This window comes from Rhineura floridana, chromosome 15, assembly GCF_030035675.1.
Source record: "Rhineura floridana isolate rRhiFlo1 chromosome 15, rRhiFlo1.hap2, whole genome shotgun sequence".
NCBI lineage: Eukaryota > Metazoa > Chordata > Lepidosauria > Squamata > Rhineuridae > Rhineura > Rhineura floridana.
The window spans coordinates 9,057,750-9,083,431 of record NC_084494.1 but is presented as its reverse complement, the minus strand read 5'-3'; the positions used below and the strand labels follow the sequence as shown (position 1 = coordinate 9,083,431).

General features: G+C 43.7%; 1 protein-coding gene across 4 annotated transcripts in view; it reads left to right on the top strand.

The window, feature by feature from the left end:
• CSMD2 (CUB and Sushi multiple domains 2) overlaps positions 1-25,682 on the top strand; it is a 769,620-nt gene that overhangs the window by 157,653 nt on the left and 586,285 nt on the right. For 3 of the 4 annotated variants that reach the window (XM_061596306.1, XM_061596301.1, XM_061596302.1), the window contains exon 3: positions 1,646-1,758. In XM_061596306.1, the coding sequence (XP_061452290.1) occupies positions 1,646-1,758 (113 nt within the window). Of the gene's footprint in view, positions 1-1,645; positions 1,759-25,682 lie in introns of those variants that run through there. The other variant, XM_061596304.1, reaches the window with a different exon arrangement.

Here is a 25,682-nt window from a genome sequence, read left to right as displayed (position 1 = left end):
GAGACTTTATTCTCCATTTCCTCTGGTTAATGAACCCAAGTTAGTCACATCCAATAACTTCTATGGGTCTACTTTGAGTGGAACTAGCATTAAATACAACCCTCTGTCTTCTGAGCTTTTAGAATGTGAGCATGGATATGAAACAATATTTTAAAGAATGAATGCTGAGATTCTTAGCAAGCCTAATTTTGTGCCCATGTCCACATCCAGTGTTTTCTCTGGGTGGTATTCACCATTAGCCCTACTCAGAGTAGGCCCACTGAAGTTAACACATATGATTAATTTAGGTTCATTAACTTTGATGGGTCTGCTCTGAGTAGGATATAGTTGGCTGCCACCCTCTGTAATTGTGTGGGCACTCTGAATTGCATGAATTAATGCTGTGTGAATTGTTACATTCTGCAACCTTATTCCTCAACGGTGGCCCATGTGACATTCCAGGCTTGTTGAATCTCTCCAAGCTAGCATGCATCTGGTTGTTCCCTTTCCTTGTCACCCATGGTGGTCTTTGCTGCCCAGTCTGAGATACTATGTTTCCATATTGTGTAATCTATATTTTGGTGACCCTGCCTTCCTCCTTAAAGCTCAGGGCAGTGTGCTAGTCTGAACAAGAACCCTGCTAGAGAGGCTATTTATTATTTGATTTATTTATTATTTGATTTATATCCCGCCCTTCCTCCCAGCAGGAGCCCAGGGCAGCAAACAGAAGCGCTAAAAACACATCAAAACACATAACATCATAAAAACATCATAAATACATTAAAACAAAGCTAAAAACATTTTTTTAAAAAAACTTTAAAACATCTTTTTAAAAGGGTTAAAGCACTGTTTTTTTTAAAAAAGAAACATATTAAAAGCAATTCCAACACTTGTTGAAAGAGGAAAGTCTTCAAAAGGCTCCGAAAAGATAACAGAGATGGCAGAGGTTAGGCTGAGAGACTTCCAGAAGGCTATCTGGGTAGCTTTATCATAGGGATGGAAGGATCTATCAATTTTGGTTCTCTCAATTTCTCATTTTCCCAATCTTAAATTCAGTTAAGCAATTTCTCATAATATAATACATTTTGTATGCTATTTTTACTAATATATCCATTTTAATGCACACTTTCCCCTAATAAATGCATTTTTGTAAGCATTGGTTGGAGTACTGCATCACAAAATTATATGTGAAGTGCAAATTTCAAAGGATGCTTTGGTTCTCATATTGTTTCAGAAAGCGCAAATTTGACAGGTTTGGCTTTAAATGCAAACTGAATTAAATGTCTCCCTCATCCTCACTTTGTAGTAAAATGAGAATCAAAAGGTACGTTTCCCACATCCAACTCAACAAATATCACAGATCCCATCAGAAAGTATGGCAATTGGGATTAAGGTGCTCCCTAGTCATTGTAAGTGGCAGGCACATTGGACAGCTATTTGTCACCAAGACAAGAGGCCATGGGTTGTACCTGACCCGTGGCACAGTTTGAAAAACCTGACAAAACGTAGGAGAAGGCTAAACAGATGGATTCTGTATTATATTTATTTATTTATTTGATTTATTTGATTTGTTAATTGCTTGCTACCTGAAGGTCTCCAATCAACTTGCAACATTGTTAAAACACAAATAAATTTAAGTGGGAATAACTCTTGTCTTCTCTTCCAGGTTAACCGGATTCCAGCTGCCTCCTCCCATTGTGAGCACGGGGGTGGTGCTGTCCTTGTGGCTTGTAAGCGATTATGCAGTCAGTGCTCAAGGATTTCAGGCAAGCTACGAAGGTAGGTCAGCTTTTGTGTCAGCCTTTAAACACCCTACACAGACACAGACACACACAGACACACACAGACACACACAGACACACACAGACACACACACACACACACACACACACAGTGTTTCTATACAGGAGATCAAAATCCCGCTGACTTTTCTGTGACAAATTCTGTTTCACAACTCAGAACAATTGTTTTCTGTTTTTAAGGTAACCCTGTGCATTACATGCTCTGTACTGTACTTTATTGCAGAACTGTACTGCTTTTAATGGTTTTTACAATGTTTTTATATTGCTGTACGCTACTCTGGTATTTTCTGAGAGGGCAGTATATAAATGCTTCTATAAATAAATCAATATGTTGCTACTATGAATCTGTAATTAGACCAATACTTTACCCTTACCATTATAAAAACAAAAATAAAGAACACTTTATGACATTTACTCTATGCCATATATGGTCTTTGTAGCCAGAGGTTTAGTGCTGTCCCTCTGTATGCTTACCTGGTAGCAGTGGCAATGGCTATTTTAATTTCTCACAGTGCTCCCTACGTAGTATAATTCTAGAGCACTGTGGGAAGCTAGAATTCCCACTGCCACCAGCATGTAAGTACACAGCCCAGGGCAGATATTAGTGCTCGTGGGTCCTGTAGAGTCACTTGGGGCCCCAGCAGAAGCCCAAGGGTGTCAGGTGCTGATGCTGGTCGTCCAAACTAAATAATGGGAAGAAAGATATAGCAATATATGCTGCAATGGCTAAATTTGACGCATGATATGTATGTGTAAGAAAGAAGTGAATGTTGGAATAGCAGAAATGATGCAAAAGAGGAACTGAAGATGTTATAATGTGTTGGTTTTGAGGTGTTGCATTTTTACTTCAAAGGTAGAAGACCTTTGTAACAATCTTGTCAGTTCTTAGAGGACAGACTCAGATGCTTGTGAACTCTTGGCTTTTGTTGTTGTGCCGTTATTATTAAGAAAATACTTTATTGCATACCTGCTGTAATAATAAAGGTAAAGGTAAAGGTGTCCCCACACTTGTAGTGCGAGTCGTTTCCAACTCTTAGGGTGACGTCTTGCGACGTTTACTAGGCAGACCATATATATGGGGTGGGATTGCCAGTTCCGTCCCCGGCCTTTCTTTACCCCCCAGCGTATGCTGGGTACTCATTTTACCGACCACGGATGGATGGAAGGCTGAGTGGACCTCGACCCCTTTTACCGGAGATTCGACTTCCTCCTTTTCCACCGTGAGCAGAGCTTCGGCTGCGTTACCGCCGCTTACCACTCTGCGCCATGTACTAACCCTTTAAAGGGCAAACCTGTACTGTAATGAAATAACAGACTCTTCTTAATGGAAGTAGCCCGTGGAGTTCTGTTGTTGTCAAGTCAGATGTGGGATTTCTCCCCACACCATCACATATAATTTGTGCATGGCAGTCAGTTTTATTGCTATGCTACATTGAAAAGAGGCGTAGCTCAGTGGTAGATCATCTGCTTTGCATGTGGAATGTCCCACATTCAATTCCCAGCATCTCCAGGTTGTGTTCGGAAAGATTCCCGGTCTGAAAACCTGGAGAGACATGGCCAGGTGTGGAAAATACTGAGTTAGATGGATCAATTGACTGGCAATATCCCCAGATATGGTAAAGTGCATGAACAAACTGGCCTTCCACTCCCAACAGAGAGATGTTGCTAGGTGTCCTCACAACAGGCATGAATTGGAAATGCCGTCTTTAAGAATTGCTGTATAAAATGACCTGATCTGCACTATGGGTCGTTCAGAACGTAGCAATCTACCAGAATTTTGCAACATGGTTTTTGGCAATTTATCAAAATGCACATTTAATTAGGTATTTTGAGGGAAACATATGTATGTCAATATATTTTGAGAGGGATTGTTTAATTTAAAAAAACTGAAGATTCATACAGGAACGAAATAGTAGACAGACACATGAAAAGTGAGATGGACCACGCATTAACAAATTTGCCAGTCCCTTCCATCCACGGCCAGTGGTGGTTGTGGAGGGTGGAGTTGGAGTCAATGGTGTAGTGGGAGCAGGAGCTGGGAGACAGAGTGAAGGCAAATGAGCTCCGAAGGGAGCTGTTGGTACAGCAGAGATCCTGAGGAGACTCTTGGAGATTCCAAACATTCTATTTATCGCACATTCATCCTGATTTGTTTGCAGGGATATTTGACAATGTTGGCTATTTAACAAGCATTCATTCTGATTGGAGAGGTTAGATGACATGTCAAAGCAAGTGCATTTTCCCACCACTTTTCTTATTGCAAGAAGTCAGATATTTGGGGAAGTGGGTTTGTTACGCAAGACCTCCCAATCGACTATAATTGCACAACCTGAATTTACCAGTATGTGACTGAATTCCACCCGAAGATAGCCACAGGCTTGAACCACCCGAAGTGACTTGTATAGTCCAACTAACTCATTCCATCACTGCAAAGATTTCCACTTGTGTAGTTTAACTCCCCCTTGTCTCTCCGTGTGCACACCACACCCTTCCTAAATCTGCTCTGGAGGGTTGGGGGAAAACCCAGAACAGATGTAGGGGGTGTGCAGGGGAAAGGAGGGGAAGGTTCAGCTGTGCAAGTAGAAATCCTTGCGCTGACAAAAGGAGTTGCATGCCAGTCATAGTCACTGCCTTTATCTGGCTGAGTCATTGCCTGAAGCTGGTGATGTCTTGTAGCTGGCTCTTCTGCATGTCTTGAGTGGCAGTGGAGTGCTGCGTGGGCCCCCACATTTTTCCTAATATATGCATTTTGTAAACAGTGGTTGGTTGGAGAACTGCATTGCAAAATTCAAATATGGACAAATTTTGACAAATATTGACAGACAAATGGCTGTGTTTCATTCTCATATTGTTTCAGGAAGTGCAGATGTGAAATGCGAACTGAATTGACTGTGTTCCTCATTCATAGTAATGGCAGACAAGCTTTTGGAGACTATCAATTGAAAATACACCCCAGAAGCCTCTGCAATGTGCTGGACTTTAATGTCCATAGAAAGCTGCCTCATACTATTGTTCTGCCTAGCTTAGCTTTGCCTACACTGACTGACACTGATTTTCCAGGGTTTTCAGGCCATTGTTTTTTCACAGCCCCACCTGGAGATGCTGGTGGTTGAACCTGGCTCCTTCTTCATGCACAGAATGTGCCCTCCCACAGAGCTATGGCCCCTTATGCCTTCCATGAGGATGGGCCAAGGGGTCCTCACCAGAGGAGGTAGAAAGGATTTCCTGAAGGTAGAGGAGCTGAAAACGTCTTTGTTGTGGATTTAAAATATATGCAGGAACATGGATTCTCTCTCTCTCTCCGTCTCCCTCTCTCTCTCTCTGTCTCTCTCTCTGTCTCTCTGTCTCGTCTCTCTCCACACACACACACACACTGGGGCTGTGCATGGACCCTAGACCCGATTTGTGGCTTCAGTTTGTAAATACAGATATGGCCCTGATTCGGTCTGGACATATTTGTACCTGTCCCACCTGGATCTGGATATTAGAAATATCAAGAAATCCCATTAAATTGCATTGCAAAAGAAAAAAACCCACAGCCATAACCTTCTTGTTTTTTCACATGAAATTAGGGGACGTGGTAGCCTCTATGGAGGGGATTAACCCTGCCAAATTTCAGCTGGGTAGCTCCAGGGGATTTCATGCCAGCTACCTTTAAAGTCTGCTTTCCCCCCTCTGTGTGTGCATTTCAATAAAACCATATGGGGCTGAGAGAATTTATATGGTTGTTTTCAGTGCCTGAGATTTATTCTTGATGGGAATGGAAGGGAGTCCTATGAGCTTGAGGGTGTAGTGACTGTACCACATCAGAACATCCTTTACACAACTTAAGTTCTCTTTTTAATAACTTAGGGAGGGAGTTCGTGGGGAGAGACAATCTCTTTGCTGTTCTTTGTTTGGGGTTGGGTGATGGGAGGGGAGACCAAGTGTCCCCCCCCCCCAGTGATCACTTGCCTCCAGACTTCAGCCCTCCCCATCTTTGCCATCCTCCTCCCTGGCTCCAGCAGATATGAAAGAGGAAGCCTCACACTCCTCAGTCTGGAGGAGGAGGTGCACACCCGGCTTATCTTCATTCTGGTGCTCCAGGGCTCTCTCCATGGCCCAAGAGGACAGACAACTTACTCAAGAGGAGGAGAGGCAGTGGCAGCAATATCACATGGTCATGACAGCTGCCAGAGCCTTTCTCTGGTGTTGCATCTCCAGCTCCTCCTCCAACTCTGCACGTAAACACTGAGTAAGGGAAGGAGGACACTTGGTGCCACAGCAGTCCATGCCAGAAGAGGAACAAGCGAGTGGGTCAGGCAGCCATAAATGGCAGGAAGAACTGTTTGGTTGGAGCTTTCCCCCCACCCGCCATTAATGTCTCAGCATTGTATGTGTGCGTGTATTGAATGTACTGCAGCTAGCCAGAGACATCAACATGTAAGTGAGTGGTTCTTCTGACCGGATGGTGGATGTCCAACCTGTCCTGGATGAGGTTGCACTCCCCCTGAAGGAGCAGGTTCGTAGCTTGGGGGTTCTCCTAGAACCATCTCTGTCACTTGAGGCTCAGGTAGCCTCGGTGGCATGGAGTGCCTTCTACCAACTTCGGTTGGTGGCCCAACACATCCGTATCTGGACAGGGATAACCTGGCTTCAGTTGTCCATGCTCTGGTAACCTCTAAATTAGATTACTACAATGCACTCTACATAGGGCTGCCTTTGAAGATGGTTCAGAAACTGCAGCTTGTGCAAAATTGCAGCGGCCAGATTGGTAACAGGGACCAGACAGTCCGAACATATAAAACCGATTCTGGCCCGCTTGCACTGGCTGCCTTTATGTTTCCGAGCTCGATTCAAGGTGCTGGTTTTGACCTGTAAAGCCTTACACGGCTTGGGACCACAATACCTGATGGAACGCCTCTCCCGATACGAACCCACCCATACACTACATTCAAGATCAAAGGCCCTCCTCCGGGTGCCTACTCCAAGGGAAGCTGGGAGTCTGGCAACAAGGGAGAGGGCCTTCTCAGTGGTGGCCCCCAAATTATGGAATGATTTATCTGATGAGGTGCGCCTGGCGCCAACACTATTATCTTTTCGGCGCCAGGTCAAGACTTTCCTCTTCTCCCAGGCATTTTAGCATGTGTTTTATATTGTTTTAAATTTTTAAATTGAGTTTTAAATTGTGTTTTAAAAGTTGTATTTTAAATTGTATTTTTAGTTACTGTAAACCGCCCAGAGAGCTTCGGTATGGGGCGGTATACAAGTATAATTAATTAATTAATTAATTAGTGATTGGTTTTTAAAACTACAAACAAGCTTTATCTGTTAACTAATACTCGGAAATGTGTTCTCCGCCCCATATGAGGCAGAGACTGACTCACCCTGATCTGTTTTGCCACCAATAAGTGCCGAAGAAGCCCAATTTGGTCTGTTCATCAGGCTTTGTCCGAATACAGATCACAGCCCTACTACGCATGCTGAGACTGATTTTAGAGTTCATACTGTGTGCCGTAGCTTGCGGTCAAGGAACTACAGTTAAAACCCTTTCCTGAGAATTACGTATGCTAGCTGCATAGGTACACAATTAATTACAACCACCTCTATGGCATACCTGATGAATATATAGGGAAGTGACATTTAAAATAAATTGAGTGAGTGTTTTGCAGTTAATGGGAAATCAGTATGAAGTCTGCACCGCATCCTGGTTAATACCAACCACAGTTCATCATGAGTGGAGGGCGAATATATATATATATTTAAAAAATAACAGCATATTAATATTGTGTGCATGACAGAATTACATTATAATTTATAAGCCGCTGCCTCTTGGCAGTCTTGTTGTTAGCGTGGAAGGCATGAGTAACAAGTTGGAGGAAGCTTAAATGCAATGCCGGGAAGGTTTGCTCTTTATCATAAGGCAAATAAAGAAGGAACAGTTCTATAAAACAACAAGCTGGGCTTAATAAAACTTTAATAATGTTTCAGAGTTTTTCATGCTGGTTTCTGGTTCCATGTTTCAAAGCACTTAGTGGAGGAAAAGGCTGTCTACCATTACTGTCTGGTGTCTGGAGTCCTGAAGGCTGATGATAGGAAGGTGGTCTGTCCATTGGATAAAGAAATTAGGAGCGGTACTGTACCTTCGACATCTTAATTAGCCAATCCATCCTGCTTATTGATAAGCTAAGCACAGTGTGGAATTTTTGAATGCCAAGGAGAATAATGCGACGATAGAATTCTCATTAGGACGAGAAACCAGTTCATTCAGATGTTGAAAGGAGGGTGGGGTGGCGGTTACATGAAAGATTCAGGAATGGATCCACCTAGGCTTTAACCTTTCACTTCCCAGTGGTCCCCTGGTGCTCTTTCAGATGGCCCCTTTGGACAAGGGTGCCAGTAATATGTACAGCACAGGTGACCTTGAGATCTCCCTGGAGGTTTCCAGTATAATGCATGCTAAAGGGGCAATCCAAATTGCACTTTTAGTTTTAAAACTCACATTGGCAAACCAGCACAACAGTCATACCTGCTTTTTTATCTGTTGTTTTCCCCTTCTTTTTCTTCCTATGTTCTGTCTGTAAAAGAGAGGCATACTTGCTGGTCATTCCAATACTGGTTTAGTTGTCAGTCCTGCCTCTGCCCCACATTTTTTCTGGTGGACTGTCTACCTTTTTATTTTTTTATTCTCTAACCCTTGTAAAGCACAGTGTACAAAGCATGTTGTATTCAGTTCAATGGGATATTTATCTTCTCTTGGGATATTTATCAGAATTACAGTGTTTAATCAGTTAATCCAGGGACAGGAGACCTGTGGCCCTTCCAGGTGCCATTGAACTTCCAACTCCCATCAGCCCCAGCCAGCACGGCCAATGCTCAGGGAGGGTGGAAGTTGGAGTCAGTGGGCAGAGCCAGCCTTAACACGAGGCATGCTCAGCAGCTGATGGAGGAGAGTGCCACCCCCTGCTGTCCCTCCCATCCCCACCAGCCCCCTTCTGCTAGTTTCCCCCCTGATGCCTTGTCTCATTCGGAACGATCCTTGCTCAGAGTGAGGCATTGTGGGTGCGGTTGCTGAGAGAGTATCCGCCCTGCAGCCACTTTCTTCTGTTATTTTTGTAAACTGTTTTCTAACTGTTTTTTTCTTTCTGTCTTTATTACACTTTGTGGATCACCTTGGGACCTGTGTAGAAGGTGATTAATAAATAACAATAATAGCAACAATGAGTGGGGCTAGCCCACATGACACCCCCCTTACCTGTTCCTTGAACATGTGGGAGGGTTTGTCTGAACCTCCCTACTCCCAGCTGCATAGGTAGTGCTTTGCTATGCAGGTGTCTAGCTTTATTAGATTGTGGCTGTGGGGAATGTCAGCTGTTTTTGCCAGGGATGATCACATTTGACATTTATTGGGTTCCATTTTAGAAAGCTCAAACTGCAATTTAAGAGTTTGGAAGGCTGGTCCTAAAGGCCATATGGATGAAATTTACATTTCCTTTGTTTAATCCTGTCTAACCTATATGTGGACGAAGTTTGGATCTTCGGAGGGATTTTCAATTTAAATGTTAATAAGTTTGTTACCAGGCAGAGGTGAGGTGACATAGCGCTGGTGCATGTCATTATCTAGGACTTGCCCAGACCTAATTGGCTCAGGGAGCTAGAGGTATAGAGGTATGGTATTATTACAAGGGCCTTTGGGAGGTGTTTAAAAAAACACAAAAATCTCCACAGTGGGACTAGATCTTTGACCCCCTGCCTTCTTTCTCTTGCAACTTGCTGTCTGCCTTTGCCACTGTTGACTTAGTATAAAAGTCAAGCAATTAGTATAAGACATAAGGCTTGCGTAGAGGTGCTCCACTAGGGGATGCCATAGAGGTTGTACGGCCACAAACACTTTGGATTTTTTAAGGGTCCTGAACAAAATTAAATTTCTGCAAACTGAGTGACTGAAGCATGTATTTAGACACGGGCCAATCTGTCAGTTTCATTTTCTCTCAGTTTCTATTTTTTCCCCCAATTGGAAGTTCAGTTTTCAATATTTCCACTTTAGTTTGTGATGTTTTTTAAAAAAATACTTATGAAAACTTATTCACTTTTTAGTGTGCATTTTCTCTTAATAAATACATGTTTGTATACGCTTTTGCTGAATGTGCACATTTTAGAAAGCCATTTCCCTCATGCAATGCATTTGTATATGTTATTTTCACTAATATATGCACTTTTATACACACACTATCCAAGCACATTACTTGGCTGGAGAACTGCATTGCAAAATTCAGTTAAGTGTGAATTTGGAAGGATGGCTGTCTTTCACATTGCGTATTGCTTTGGAAACAGCAGCTTTGGTAAGTTCACCTTTAAACGCCTCGCAGTTGGTGATGGCTGTGTGTTGTGGCATGCAATCCAGCAGTCATATTCTGCTTCTCTGACCTGTAGAGGCGCTCTGTTTTGGAGGTAGGTGAGGGTTCTTTTTTTCATGACGTTGTGTTGTGATTCCAGCTGTGACAGATTTGATGGCCACAAACATCAACAGCCTGTTTGAAAAGCAACAATTATGCCTTGAAGCATACTGCTTATTTTAAGAAATGTGAAGTATTTACATGCAGAAAGTAACAGTCTTAAGTAAATGACAGTGGGTTTTTTTCCTTTCTTGTTGAAGTTCCCACTCTTGAAGTGGAGGTGGGTTTGTCTCCACCCCTCTCTTTTTCAAAGAAATCTCGTGATTGTTTTCCACAGGGAGGGGACTGAGCTGTGGGCTACATGGTAGCCTAATGGCCAATTGGGAGAGTGCTAGAGCATGACTTATGAACCAGTTCCTCCTATGAGCCTTCCTCCTTGCATTCTTGCTGTGCCCCCACCCACCCTGCATGCAATGTGGGCTTTGCTAGTTGCCCGTTGAAGGGACTAAGTAGGTTTTATTGTGAGGCTCCTTGATTGGCCATAGGAACCTGTCCTTTTTACCTGTTTCACATTGCTGGGATGAATTCATTTGGCCTTTGGGAGTGATGTGATTCAGTTACCTTTTGGAGGCATAGCGTCTGGGCAGGTGAGGAAGTTAGGGACAAAAATCATTAGGTATACTGAGGCATTATTGGGTTGAGGGCACCCTTTAGGCATCTGGCAGTGATCTCTGTCTTGCAGGACCTGGGAGGAGAGTGCCCTTTTGACCTAACATGCACATTTTGGGTGAATACTGGTATGGGGTGTGTGTGTGCATGTTGGTTCCATTCCAAGGCTTACCTAGCAAGCAGAGAGTCCTTTGCTGGGGAGTCACAACCAGCAACTGTAGCACATGCCCAGGCGTCTGGAGGGATGCTTCCCTACCAGAATTTATTTTATTTGTTCATTATTAAATTTGTATAGAATCATAGAGTTGGAAGGGGCCTATAAGGCCATCGAGTCCAACCCCCTGCTCAATGCAGAATATTCCACCCTTCTTCTCAGAAGGAGCCCAGAGCAGCAAACAAAAACATTACAAGCGCTCTCATATTGAAAAACAAAAGACTTGAAAACATATTAAAATAAAACATCTTTAAAAACATATTAGTGAGTTAAAATCCACACCTGAATTCAGTTAATTTGGTCTTCAGTTCCCCCAAGTTGTTATGTTAATAAATATTACCTTCACTCCATTGTTTGCGTCTCATGAGTCTTCGCTGCAGGTGTGGGGGCAAATGTTTTATTTTTATTTTTGAAAGGTTGGTCTTATAGCGTGGCTTTTGGCCCCCACAATTGTTCCTGAAGCCACCTCTGCTTTCTGCTCTTGGGTGTGCTTGTGAGTGTGACTTGCAACCCTATCTGACTTTGAATGCCTTCTAAGTCCATGGTCTCCAAATGTTGTGAATACACTCTTCAGCAGAGCTTGGAAAAGTTGCTTTTTTGAACTACAACTCCCATCAGCCCAATCCAGTGGCAATGCTGTCTGGGGCTGATGGGAGTTGTAGTTCAAAAAAGTAACTTTTCCAAGCTCTGCTCTTCAGTTACTAGACTGTTTCTCAAACACTCATGATATTAGAACCCAGAGTCATCTCATTGCTGATTATCAGTATCTTTGTGGGATAAACTGAATACTACTTTGCATGATGCACACAAGTCACACATGGAATTCACTACCACGAGATTGTGCTGATGGTCTGTAGATTAGATTGCCCTTTCTTTTATGGACTGGACATATTCATGGAGTATAGGCTTATTGGCAGCCCGTCATGATAGTTATGTGGAACTTTGATGTTCATAAGTATTATACAAGCAGTATTCCTTTGAATTACAGAGCCTGGCGAAGGATCACAAAGACAGATAATCACTTTCATGCTCTGCTTGTGAGTGTCCTAGAAGCACATAATATACTGCCTTTGGAAACAGAGTGCTAGGTGTGATGTCCTTAACCTAGGACAGTGTTTCCCAAACTTTCAATATGCGTGTACCCCTTTTGAGACATTGATTTTACCGGCGTACCCAACTTTCACAAAAATAATTGGGAGAGGGGTAAGGTATTATAACACATTGGTAATTCCTATAATTTAATATGAAATGTTTGTAAAAAAATAAATACAATGTAAGTAAACATTTTAATAATAGAAGTAATATTTATATAACAAAAATATATATTCAAAAATATAGAAATAATTCATATACTAATAATTAAAATAACTATTATTCAAACAAAAAACCCATTCTGGAAATAAAGAGTAATACTTTTTTGGTATTAAAATTGTCAATACAAAACAACTGTTTAATGGGAGGGATGGAACTGCTTGTGACCAGATATTAGTGTGGCGATATCTGCAGCCGAAGAGTGGGAGATTCCCCAAGAGGGAAGTGGCTGGCGAGATGGCCACTGCAGGGCTGAAGATAGAGAAAAAAACCCACTTCCCTGCTTCCCGGTGTGAACATTTTTGTAGTCGAGCATACGCATAAATATCTTTGTGGTGCCATCTGTCTGTTTGTAGAAGCATTTTTTGGTGGCCAAAGTCATTGCGAAGGAGTCCGAGTCTTATGAGAAACTGGAGGGGTGCATGAAAAGACAAGGAATGCATTGAGAGCGAAAGAGACTACGCGTTGAATAACATCGGGATAAACCACTGTTATTATATTGATCTTCCCTCACATGATTGTGTGAGAAACTGGAGAAATCACAAGAACTGTATTTTCTCTTAAAAGAACACACACACACGTTTTTTGCTGCTAAAACCCAATGATAAAGTACAAAAAAAACACATTTGGCCGCGTACCCCTTGAAACCCCTTTGCGTACCACACTTTGGGAAACACTGACCTAGAAGACTACCTGAAGATAGCTGCCTCGCTCCTACTCATGTAAGATCTACAAGATTATATTTGAGGTCCTCTCTATAATGTGTGTCTATAATGGTTATCTTATAGGAATGCCTCTTGCACAGTTTTATTGTGTTTAAGTGCAGGCAGATTTAACACCAAACATTGCTGGTTCTACACATTCTACCTGGTGGAGAGAGGGTAATAAATTATAGGGCTGGTTAAAAACAACAACACAAGCAGCTATCTTAATTTGTCACAATAAAGATGGCACAGGGTGAATGTAGATCAAGCGCCATGGGACTCAAATCAGTAACCTTGTGAGCAAGGCACAGATTCTTGTGCCACCTCCGTTTCTGCTTCTATCAGTTCCTTACCACTATCTACTGTATAAATCTTTGCAGCATATCTCACTCTTTCAGCCTACACTATTGATTGCTATGAGTGTAACTAGGCTGGTTCCTTGGCTTCTAGGTGGAGTTCTACCTGCTGCCAAGTATTGCTGTCAATAACTGCCCACTAGTCAGTTCTTTTGCCTGTCCAATCCTATAATCTGTGTCTGGACCTGCCAGCCTTAGGAACTGCTGACTGTCTGTGCACAGCCTCTGTCCTCTATTCAGTCTCCTCTACAGCTGAATCAGTCCCTGGAGCTGAGACTCCCAACACTCAGAACTGATCACCTAACAATGTAGCCCCTTCCAATATCGTATAAAGTAGAATATAGATCAGGGTCTACAGGTGGATCTCCTGGCTCTACAGAAGAGCAGCAAAGGTTTCTGATTTCCAGTAGTCTATTAATATAAATTAGAATGAATGAATGAATGAATGAATGAATGAATGAATGAATGTGGTGGCTGGGCCTGTGCTAGTAACTTACATCTTAGGTCACTTCCAGGCATCCTGTTTATTAAGCATTCATTCTGATTTTGTTGCAGGGAGGTTATAAAATGTCCCACAAAGCAATTATTATCCCATACTTTCTAGTGCATATTCCCATCACTTTCTTATTTGGGGTGGGGGGAAGCAAGTTTGTTGTGGAAGAGTGCCAAATCAGTGTGCAACCTGAATTTGCTGGTATGTGATTGAATTCTACCTGAAAATAGGGATAGTCTGGAAACATCCTTTGTGTTGCTAAGCTGTAAAATAAGAGTATTGATTGGTGTCTCTGGCCAAATCTTTTATGCAGTACTCCTAGTCAAAGTTTAGAGTTTTGTGTTTGAAACTGTGATCTGTACCAACCTTTTTTTTGGGGGGGGGGCAGGTGAAAAAGAGGACAGGCCTTCTGCATCTTTAATGGTTGTGTCATGGAAGCTGCACCGGCTGGAATCCCCCTCTTCCTCACAACTATTAAAGGTGCAGGAGCCCTGTCCCCTTTTCACATGGCTACCCTATGACTTAATCATATATTTGTATATGCAGGTTATCCATAGGGATGTTGGAGAATTCTGAAAGCAAATGAACAAACCAGCCTCTCAAAAACAGAAAAGCGAGCAGAAATTGCTGATGCTTGCTAATTCATCCCATGTCCAGAATGGAAATCAATCCAGCAAATGCAATGAGTATTCACTGTTGCTGCTTTCAGTCCACAAACAATATGTAATTGATCACACTTTCCCGCCCTATTTGCATTGTGTTGCCTTTGCAGTTGCCATTGCTTTCAGTCCTCCAAAGATACATAATTGATTGCATTTACCCCCTCCCCAAGTGCATTGTATTTCCTTTGTAGTGAAATGAACGGGATGGAATAATATAATGACAACATAAATTGCTTAATTTCACCACAGTGGACAGTGAGACAAGTAATGCAGTTCTGGGCAGAAGGCGAACTGCAGTGAAATAGAAACAGTGCTGCATGAGACAAACACAGGGCAGAATGGAAACAATGGCTTCTTACATCCCTAGTTATTGGATTGTTGGGTACCATACGTAATTCATTCTGCATCCTGAGCCACCATTTTGCATATGACTACGGTTAGTAAACTGGTGCTTCAGGAAAAAAAAATAAAGACAGCAAAGTGAGTCCTATGAGCCTGACATCTCACATCCCCACTTCTAAACATCCATAGGGCTGTCAGTTGACCCCCCTCCAACAATGACAAACTCCCAAGAGCCCCTGGGCAACCAGCACTGACCATCCTTATTAAAAAACCCGTTCGGCTGCTGTTGCATTAGGATAGGAGAGGATGAGAAGGGAGCTCGCCTCTCATCTTATTAATGCCCTGAGACCATTTCATTTGCCTGATTGGCTGCGGCCTGTCAAGAAGCAGCTTAATGTGCTTAAAATGATAAATGATCTGCACTCAGCCGCATCCTTCTTAATGCCTTAAATTATTGGTCAGACTCTAAAGAGCACCTCTTCCGCCCTTTCCTTTCCTTTTTAACTTACCTGCCAGATAGCTTGAGCCTTTTAGGATCTAGAATATGTGATCCGTGAGTTTCATAAGAACATAGGAAGAGCTGGATGAGACCAAAGGCATCTAGCCCAGCATCCTGTTCTCACAGTGGCCAGCCAGGGCCCTATTGGAAGCCCGTCTTTCCCTAGACCAGAGATGGGGAACCTTTGATCCCTCCAGCTGTTGTTGTTGGACTCCAACTCCCATCAACCCTAGTCAGCATGCTCAGCGGTTAGGGATGATGGAAGTTGGAGACCATCAACATCTGGAGGGCTACAGGTTCTCCACCCCTGCCTTAGAGCATGCAAATTTACATCTCTAAGGATCTGGGCGCACATCTTCGTTTCTTTTATCCCTTGGTCATTGTAGTATGAAGGGGTACTGTTGCCATTGCCTTTAGGCCAACAGTTTTAAGACTTCCTATCCACATGGAACCATTTCCACTAGAACTTTCCACAAATGTCTTCTTGAACTTCCCCATTCTATTTGCAGACAAATAAATTAGGGCAGGGTACGGAACCATTTCTCTTAATTTCTTCAGGGGAGGAAATATTACCCAGCAGTTTCTCTTGGGTGGAGCTCACCACTGGCAGAAGCACAGCTTCTTTCTTTCTTTTCCCTAATGCCTCCCTCCACAACACTCACACACACACACACTGCGAGTAGCAGCAGCAACAGCAACTGTGTTGACAACCTAGCCATCCTTTTGCACCCCCCACAATACCCTGAACTTAGTGTTGTTCTGGGGTTTTGTGTGGATGTGTTTGTGCAGGGGTCTGTTGGGGCTGAGAACAAGAAAAATCTCAGAACCTTTATCAAGGAAATAAATGTGTTCTGAGAACTGATTTCCACATCTGGCCTGTCGAGGAATTCTGCCTTTCGCTTTTTCCCTTTACGGGAGTGAGAAGCGCTAGGTTCAAAGAAGGAGGCTCTGCTTGCCCTGGTAGCGGTGCCTTTGGTGGGCCAGGGTGGCAGATTCGCCATCCTGACATCAGTGGTGCTGAAGTTTACCAAGATGGAGCTGAGGCAGGGCAGTGCAGTGGGGAGGCCAGGCTGCTTAGTTGCACCAGCGAGGGTGCTTGGTTTCCTCTGCTGGTGCCCCTACACAGTCCCATCTTGCCTCCTGTCTGCCCTGCCCAAGTCCAGATAAGCTGCAGTGTCTGAAGAGCGGCTCCACCCCATCATATGAATTGCTGATGGCATACCCTCTTCTGCTGGAAGGATAGGTATATAGGGAGATCTTAGGTCCCCTGATGTTGTTGGACTCCCATTATCCCTAACCATTGGCCAGAGCTGGCTGGGGACGATGGGAGTTGGAGTCCAACAACATCTGGGGACCCAAGGTCAAGGAGCAATGCTCTAAAGGGAAATGGAATTGAATGGGCAATGGTCACAACAGTGAGGAAGAAGTAGGCCTACCCAGGGCCCTCCAAAACCTGGAGCCAGCACCGTCTCATGGTCTACTTCTAACCCGACCCATCCCTACCCTCCATTTTTTTCTTGGGGTGCAGTATGTTTTTCCTTCATGCCAATTAGCCCATCACTTTCTCCACTTTTGAAGGCAGTGGCAGCAGTCAAGCACATCAGCACAGCTTGAGTCTGCTCAGGCAATCCCTGGTCATAAACCTGAGCAATATCTTCTAGTTTCGTTCATACATAAGGAATACAAATAGGCCTGTGGCTTTGTTGTTTAAGCGATGGTCATTCTCAGCCTTCAGTACTTAGGAACTCCCTAGCTGATGAGCAATTTCAGTTTGCATTTATGCCTGAGGTAATTTAAACAACATTCTGCTCCTCAGGGATTTTTTTTTTTTAAATATGCCTTTCTGAATTTTCATGTTCTAGATTTCCTTTTTTTACAAAGCCATCCAGCCAGACCTCACTTAGCTTTGCTTTGTTTGTTTTATCATCTCTGCCTGTAAATCTTACAAATGTTGATTGTATTTCCCCATGGCTGTGCTGCAAGACTAAAAGGTTGTGTCCTTCCACCCAGCACATATCGTCACAACTTACTAGCTACCTTCTGCCCCGTGTTTCACTCCAACCCCTCAGATCAGCTGACAAGACTACCACTTTAACAATACATTCTCTGTGTATTTTGAATGTCAAGGGCAGAGAGAGAAATCTCTGAGCTAGGGATAGGGGACCTGGGACCAGTCAGTGTCTCTCAGCCTTGCCTACTTCACAGGGTTGTTCTGAGGATATAATGGGGAGGGAGAGAACCTTAAGCTCCTTGGAGGAAATGTAAAGCATAAATGTAATGTAATAACCACTGGCATGTGTTGATCAGATGAGTTAGATAAGGAAGGTATGATTCTGACACTTTCCCCATCTGAATTTCTTCATGGATTTTGGAGTTCTGAATTGTGTGTTAATTTTTCAAAAGTGGAATGAACATGTTAAGAATGCATGTGCAGCTTGTCAGAGCTCTCAGCTGCGTCATGTCTCCCACCCCTTCACTCCCCAGTACCTTATCAGTGTAGATGTAAGTACAGATAGAATATGGCCAGAAAAGGGAGCAGTCTTGCTGTCCTCATATGCCTGACAGAATCAAGCTTCTTTTGGAGAGGGGTGAAATCTTACCAAGTGCAGGAGTGCAATGTTGTGCACCGCCCAGAGAGCTTCGGCTATGGGGCGGTGTAGAAATCTAATAAAATAAATAAATAAAATAAAATAAAATGTGCTTGTCAGTAAAATACTATACAAATATAATCCTGATGTGGTCATAAATACAATCGCAATTTCCCCCCCAGTGTTTATCAGTCCGGAGAAAACCCTGTACAAAATGCACCCTACACACACACACTGTGTATTTTGGCATTGCTCCACCCATTACAAATTTTCTTCCTTTGCAGAGCTTCACAGCTGTTGTATGCTTAGTCCCACTGTGCCCCTGTAAGAGTGACAAACAAGTACCAGCAGGGCCAGCATCAGCCTGTCCTGGGCCTGTGGTGCCATAGCCCAACACCCCCAGATACAGATGTATGGGGCCATGCGCCCCACCTACCTCTTCCTAAGAAGAACAATCTACTTTGGCAAAGAGAGGAAAAGTAAAACAAACCCAGCCTCAAAACTCTTGAGAGCTTCCCTTCAGCTAGCAGCAACCTGGGTGAGATGTTTCTCAGCTGGGCCCTGTTTCCTTTTCAAATAGTTATGACTTGTGGCCAGCAGTGCTCTGCTCACCCTCTTGGAATATTCAGCTGTTTCTCCTGCCGGCTTGAGTAGCGCTGGGGTGTGAGAGCCCCCCTACAGATGTACAGGGCTCTAATCAGCTCCATTAAGGGATGAAACACAACCATGCCGGAGATAATGAGAGACCGTTGCAAGGTCGAGTCTCCTGCACAGCAGTGTTTTTGCTTAAAGACTGGGTGACATCTTGGCTCCGGTGATTGATAGATGCAGAGTTTGGAATGAGGCAGCTTTCTCTTCAAAGCCTCCTTCAGCTCTGGTATCTGCAGCTTTGGTCTGCCTGGCATGAGACAGAGGATGTGGTTTGTTTAATTTGCCGCCCTGGGCTTCTGCTGGGAGGAATGGCGGGATATAAATCAAACAATAAATAATAATAAATAAAATTTATTTAAGGAATTATTGTGTCATATTTAAAGAATTTCAAAGTGAGTCTGGACTGTGGATGGGTATCATCCAAAATGAGTCTGGGCTAGGAACTCCTTCTCTTCCAATTTGGAACAAATGACTTAATGTGCACCTTGTTGCATTTCCAGGAGTTGATTCTGGCTGATGTAAGCCGAATGCTCCTTAATAAACTTATGGCTTGGGAACAAACAAATTCGATAATCTGTAAAGAACAGGCCGGGTTTAGACCACACAAGAGCACAATTGACCAAGCATTTATTCTGCAACATCTTATAAGCAAAACCAAAGCTAAAGTGAACCATTCCTTATACATTGCCTTCATAGACTTTGCTGCGGCCTCTGATACAATAGACAGAGGCCTTCTTTGGCAAAAATTGTCACAAACAAATATAGATCAAAGACTGCTATGGCTGATTAGAGCTCTCTACCAATCAAATGTCATACAGGTGCGACTAGGGATTAATGGCGCTTTATCATCTAAAATCCCAGTCTACAGGGGAGTTAAACAAGGGTGTTTGTTGGCTCCCTTTTTATTTAATTTTTTTATTAACGATATTGTGGAGACTCTATCATCACCTGACTTTTTTCCCCCTTCAATCAATACAAAAAAAATTTCAATGCTCTTATATGCCGACGATCTTGCCTTATGTTCACTAACAAAAATAGGACTTAAACGAATGATCCTAAAACTGGAAGACTATTGCCGCTCTCAGAATTTAAGGATCAATCAAGCTAAATCCAAAATTATGGTATGCGGCAAATTTAGGAATGTAAAGAACAGCTGGTCAATAAATGGGGTCCCATTAGAACAGGTTACCAACTTTAAATACCTGGGTATACATTTGTCCAATAGACTCTCCTGGACAACGCAGATTAAGGCTATGTCCCTAACCGGCTCCCGAGCCCTCGGTTTAGCGGAAAAAAAATTCTTTACAAAGGGAGGTCAACTTGTTCCCCCTATGTTAAAAATACTAAAAACCAGATTACTACCGAAGATCCTATACGGATCAGAACTATGGGGGGCTACAGCAAAAACTCATTTGGACACTATCCAAAATAGTTTTATGAAGCAAGTTTTAGGCCTCCCTATGGGAACTCCGGCTGCTCACCTTAGAGCAGAACTGGGGATTCCCTCAGTCGAGGCTCGTATTGACTTGGCATACTTGAGATACTGGCTCCGAATCCTAAATATGGAGGATTCAACTTTAGCGAAACATTGCTGGCATGAACAAATGCGGCTGGGAGGATGGGCAAAGAACTGCCAGACGATTTTAGCCAAATATAGTCTCTCCTCAGGAAAGTTGATGGAATCAAGTAATGCTGCGCTCCGTAACTGGATTTTTGATAAAGACGCTGAACAGGATCGTTTACATACAGAAGCAGCTGCTTACTCAGTTTGGTTTCCATCTTTTAAATCCAATCATTTTATGTCTAATTATTTAGATGCTCTTGATTCCGCTCCTATTAGAAGAGCTTTTACTTCCCTCCGATTCCAAGTCATGCCCACGGCCTACATAGAGGGCAGATACAGCGGCATCCCAGTGGCTCAACGCCAATGTGTCTACGGTTGTAAGGCAATAGAGGAGTTAGCTCACTATACTCTACTGTCCTCTATATGAAAACCGTAGAAGGAAATTTTTATCTATAATTTTAGTCTCTCTAGCTCGCTGTACAGATAAAGAGAAGGTCAATTCTGGGTGAGCGATCTGGGAGGTATTAATCTCTCCCAGTTGTGCCCTCCTGGGTATTCGGTTCAGCATCTGGGTAGATCCGAGAGTCGGGGAGGGGGAATTGCTGTGGTCTATAGAAGTTCCATCTCTCTTGTTAGGCACCCCATCCAAGTGGCTAATGGCCTGGAGTGTCTGCACATTACGTTGGGCCAGCGAGACAGACTGGGAATACTGTTGGTGTACCGTCCACCCTGCTGCCCAACAGCTTCCCTAACTGAGCTGACAGAGGTGGTCTTGGACTTGGTGTTGCGATCTCCCAAACTTTTGGTATTGGAGGATCTCAACATTCATGCCGAGGCCGCCTCTGGAGCGGCTCAGGACTTCATGACCTCCATGACAGCCATGGGGCTGTCTCAATTTGTTGCTGGCCCGACGCATGTGTCAGGACATACTCTAGACTTGATTTTTGCCACTGGAATGGGGGAAGGTGATCTGGGAGTGAGGAATCTTACATCTATTCCTTTGTCATGGACAGATCATCGCCTCTTGAGATTTAGACTCACATCGTCTTCTCCCCTCTGCAAGGGTGGAGGACCAATTAAGATGGTCCGTCCCCGGAGACTAATGAATCCTGAAGGATTTCAGAGGGCTCTGGGGGATTTTCCGGCTGATAAAACTGACGATCCTGTCGAAACCCTGGTCACTCTGTGGAATACGGAAATGACCCGGGCAGTTGACACAATTGCCCCGGTGCGCCCTCTCCATTGCAGAGCTCAATTGGCCCCTTGGTTTACCGAGGAGCTAAGAGTGATGAAGCAAGAAAGGAGACAGTTGGAGGGTAAATGGAGACGAACTCCCGACGGCTGTAATTATGCACTTGTGAAGGCCTCCACGAAACGCTATGTGAAGGCGGTGAGGATGGGGAAGAAGCAATACTTCGCTACCTTCATTCAGTCATCTTGTAACCGCCCAGCAGAACTTTATAAGGTTGTCCGGAGACTTTTACACTCTGGTTCTCCGGACGCAATATTACCATCAATAGCCCGCTGTAATGAGTTTGCGAGGCACTTCCAAGACAAGATCATAAACATCCGTCGGGACCTTGACTCCAATATTGTAACAGTTGAATCTAATGAGGTGTCCAGAACACAGTCTTGTCCTGTTTTATTGGATGAGTTTCAGTTGGTACAGCTCGACGATGTGGACAAGGTGCTTGGACAGATACGGGCGACTACTTCCGCTCTGGACCCTTGCCCCTCGTGGCTAATAAAAGCTAGCAGAAATGGAACGGCCGGCTGGGCCAAGGAGGTAATTAATGCCTCGTTACGAGAGGGAGTGGTCCCACCTTGCCTGAAACAGGCGGTAGTGCGACCGCTCCTAAAAAAGTCCTCCTTGGACCCTGATAACTTTAACAACTATAGGCCGGTAGCAAATGTTCTATTTCTGGGCAAGGTTCTAGAGCGCGTGGTCGCTCGCCAACTCCAGGCCCTCTTGGATGAAACTGATTATCTGGATCCATTTCAATCCGGCTTTAGGCCGGGGTTTGGTACAGAAACAGCCTTGGTCGCCCTGTATGATGACCTCTGTCGGGAGAAAGACAGAGGGAGTGTAACTCTGTTGGTTCTCCTTGATCTCTCGGCGGCTTTTGATACCATCGACCATGGTATCCTTCTGGGGCGACTCGCGGAGTTAGGAGTTGGAGGCACTGCTTGGCGGTGGCTGTGCTCCTATCTTGAGAATCGTCTCCAGAAGGTGATGCTTGGGAAACACTACTCGAGTCCCTGGGTGCTCCAGTATGGGGTCCCGCAGGGCTCAGTTCTGTCCCCCATGCTTTTTAATATCTATATGAAGCCACTGGGTGAGGTCATCAGGAGTTATGGAGTGCGTTTCCAGCAATATGCTGATGATACGCAGCTCTATTTCTCCTTTTCATCTTCTTCAGGTGAGGCTGTTGCTGTACTGAACCGCTGCCTGGCCGCGATAATGGACTGGATGAGAGCAAACAAACTGAAGCTCAATCCTGACAAGACTGAGATGCTGCTAGTTGGGGGGCCCTCTGCTCAGATGGTTGATGTCAGACCTGTCCTAGATGGGGTTACACTCCCCCTAAAGGAACAGGTCCGTAGTTTGGGGATCTTATTAGATCCGCTTCTGTCACTTGAGGCCCAGGTAGCCTCGGTGGCACGAAATGTGTTCTACCAGCTTTGGCTGGTAGCCCAGCTATGACCCTATCTGGACAGGGAGAACCTAGCCTCAGTTATTCACGCTCTGGTAACCTCTAGATTGGATTACTGTAATGCTCTCTACGTAGGGTTACCTTTGAAAATGATTCGGAAACTTCAGCTAGTGCAGAATGCTGCGGCCAGAGTTCTTACTGGGACGAAGAAATTCGACCACATAACACCTATTCTGGCCCAACTGCACTGGCTTCCAATATGTTTCTGGGCCAGATTCAAAGTGTTGGTCCTTACCTATAAAGCCCTTAATGGCACTGGACCGCAATATCTGATGGAACGCCTCTCCCGCTATGTTCCTACCCGTTCACTCCGCTCGACGTCTAAGGCCCTTCTCCGGGTCCCAACCCATACAGAGGCCCGGAGAACAGTAACAAGATCTAGGGCCTTTTCGGTGGTGGCCCCCGAATTATGGAATGCCCTCCCAGATGAGATACGCCTGGCGCCTTCTCTGTCATCTTTTCGGCGCCAGGTAAAAACCCACCTCTTCACCCAGGCATTTTAAAGTATTTAAGCTTTTAATCTTTTTTTTTTTAGTTTTCTTTCACTTTGTTTATATAATGTTTATATTGTCTGCGCAATACACACTTGCTGTATTTTAAATATTGTGGTTTTATCATGTTGTACACCGCCCTGGGAGCTGCTAGCTATAGGGCGGTTTAGAAATGCAACTAAATAAATAAAATAAATAAATAAATAATTTTCTTTTAAGTGATAATTATAATTCAATGACTCTTGCAGTCGCCAATTTTGCCTTGGCGGCCAAAAAACTGAGGAAAATTTTTACAGAAGGGTCAACGTTTTAAATTAGCTAACCTATTTATTTTCCCAAGACACTGATTTTAAAAATATTTTTATCTATTGTATATGTATTATATACTTGTAACTTTGCACATGGCCTATGGCTTAGTTTGCAATAAAGTTTGTTGTTGGCTGATGTATGAATCAATCCAATGGGAGGCAAGTAGGGATGCTGGAAGGTATCATTTTCCATCCCACCCTGCATTCATTACATGCAGCACTGTTTCTGTTCCACTGCAGGGCATCTTCTGCCAAAACAATGTTCTTTGTCTCACTGTCCATTATGGCAAAACTGCATAACTTGCATAATTAATTTCATAATGATGGTGCCATTACATTCACTTCAGTGCAAAATAAACATGCTGCAAAGGGGGGAGAATAATTACATATTTTTTTCAGTCTGAAAGCAACAACGAGCAAAACTGATCTTATTCCCTGCATTGATTTCCATTCCAGACATGAGGCAAATACGCAAACATTGTCAATTTCCACATCCATCTCCATTTTCATCTGAATTCTCTGACATCCCCAAGTGGCAAGCAATTTTAGTTGCCAGTTCCAGTCATGTTGTTAATATAAAGTCAGATTTCTCTTCCGCACTGCTGAATGGGCTTCATCACTCTCCCAGCCAGTGGTGGCTGGTGGCTGAGGTCAATGGGGCAGTGGGATCCACTCTGGGGTTTTAGTCTGAACTTATAATGAGCTGTCCAAGGTGCTGAAGCAGCAGCCAGCAGCCACCGCTTCTCCCACTTCTCCTCCTGCATCTCCTGAGTGGGTTGCTGTATCTTTTAAAGTGCCGACGGATAAATGGCCCTGCTGTGCTTTGTTCCTAGAGAGAAAGATCTGTTTGCTGGAAGAGTGGGCATTTTCCACTTATCTCTGCCATTATGCCCTGTGTGGTGGGTAATATTTTTAGTGCACATCCCATTTCAATAAACATTCAGGCAGATGCCCTGATTCCCCCTCCCTCCTTCCCCCCCTTTTCTATTATGACTTCAGATTAAAACAACTCCCAGGGGGCACTTGGAACCAAGCTTCATCCACGTGTATTTTCATCTCCTCCTTCTCCTTCCAGTTTGTTAAGATATATATAAAGAATTTTATTACTTAAATGAGTTCCCAGCCAGTGTGGCTTAATATACTAACTAATTGATTTTTAAGGCTGGGAAAGCAGTGAAGTTTAATGGCATTTGCCGAGTCAGCTAGAAAATAGAAAGAAAGAGTTGCTTGCAGACCTGAGAGTGCAAGAGAGAGCGACCCATTTGTGGCTAATGCAAAACGTTGGCACCAGACACTGGGCCGGCTTTCCTTACCAGTGTCTTTGAAAAAATATTTTTATTTCTTTTTGCCATAAGCTTAAGGTGTCTTACAACATTTCAACCAACTAATAAAATTGTATTGGTGGTCAATTGCAATGTAGAATGAGGCAGACTCACTTATTTTCGATCAGGGATGAGAAACCTCTGGCCCTCCAGATGTTGATGGTCTCAAGCTCCTATCAGCTTTAATTCACATGGCTAATGGTCAAGGATGATGGTAGTTGTAATCCAGCAACATCTGGAGGGTCACAGGTTCCCCTTCTGTGTTGCAGACAATGAAGAGTCAAAGTGGGAAAAGGTGGTATCTACTCACTGTTTCTGAAACACTTTCTCATTTGAAGACTGATATTCTAGTTTGTCTGGACTATCACATGTACCCATTTTGCAGACACAATCAGGGAGGATACTTGGCAGCAGGGGGAATCCAAATAAAAATATTTGTCCACTGTGATAATGCTTATATGAAGCTATATTTACGAACATTTATGAACTTTTCCCTGCCTGGAATGGGCAAACTATCCAAAGCTCTCCATGGAGTGACCCAGAAAGGAACCCAAACAATCAGAAACAAGTAAGGCTTAGCTGAACTGTTATAGACTATTGGTCAGCGGGGGCTGCGGAGTTTGGTCTTAGTATTATTT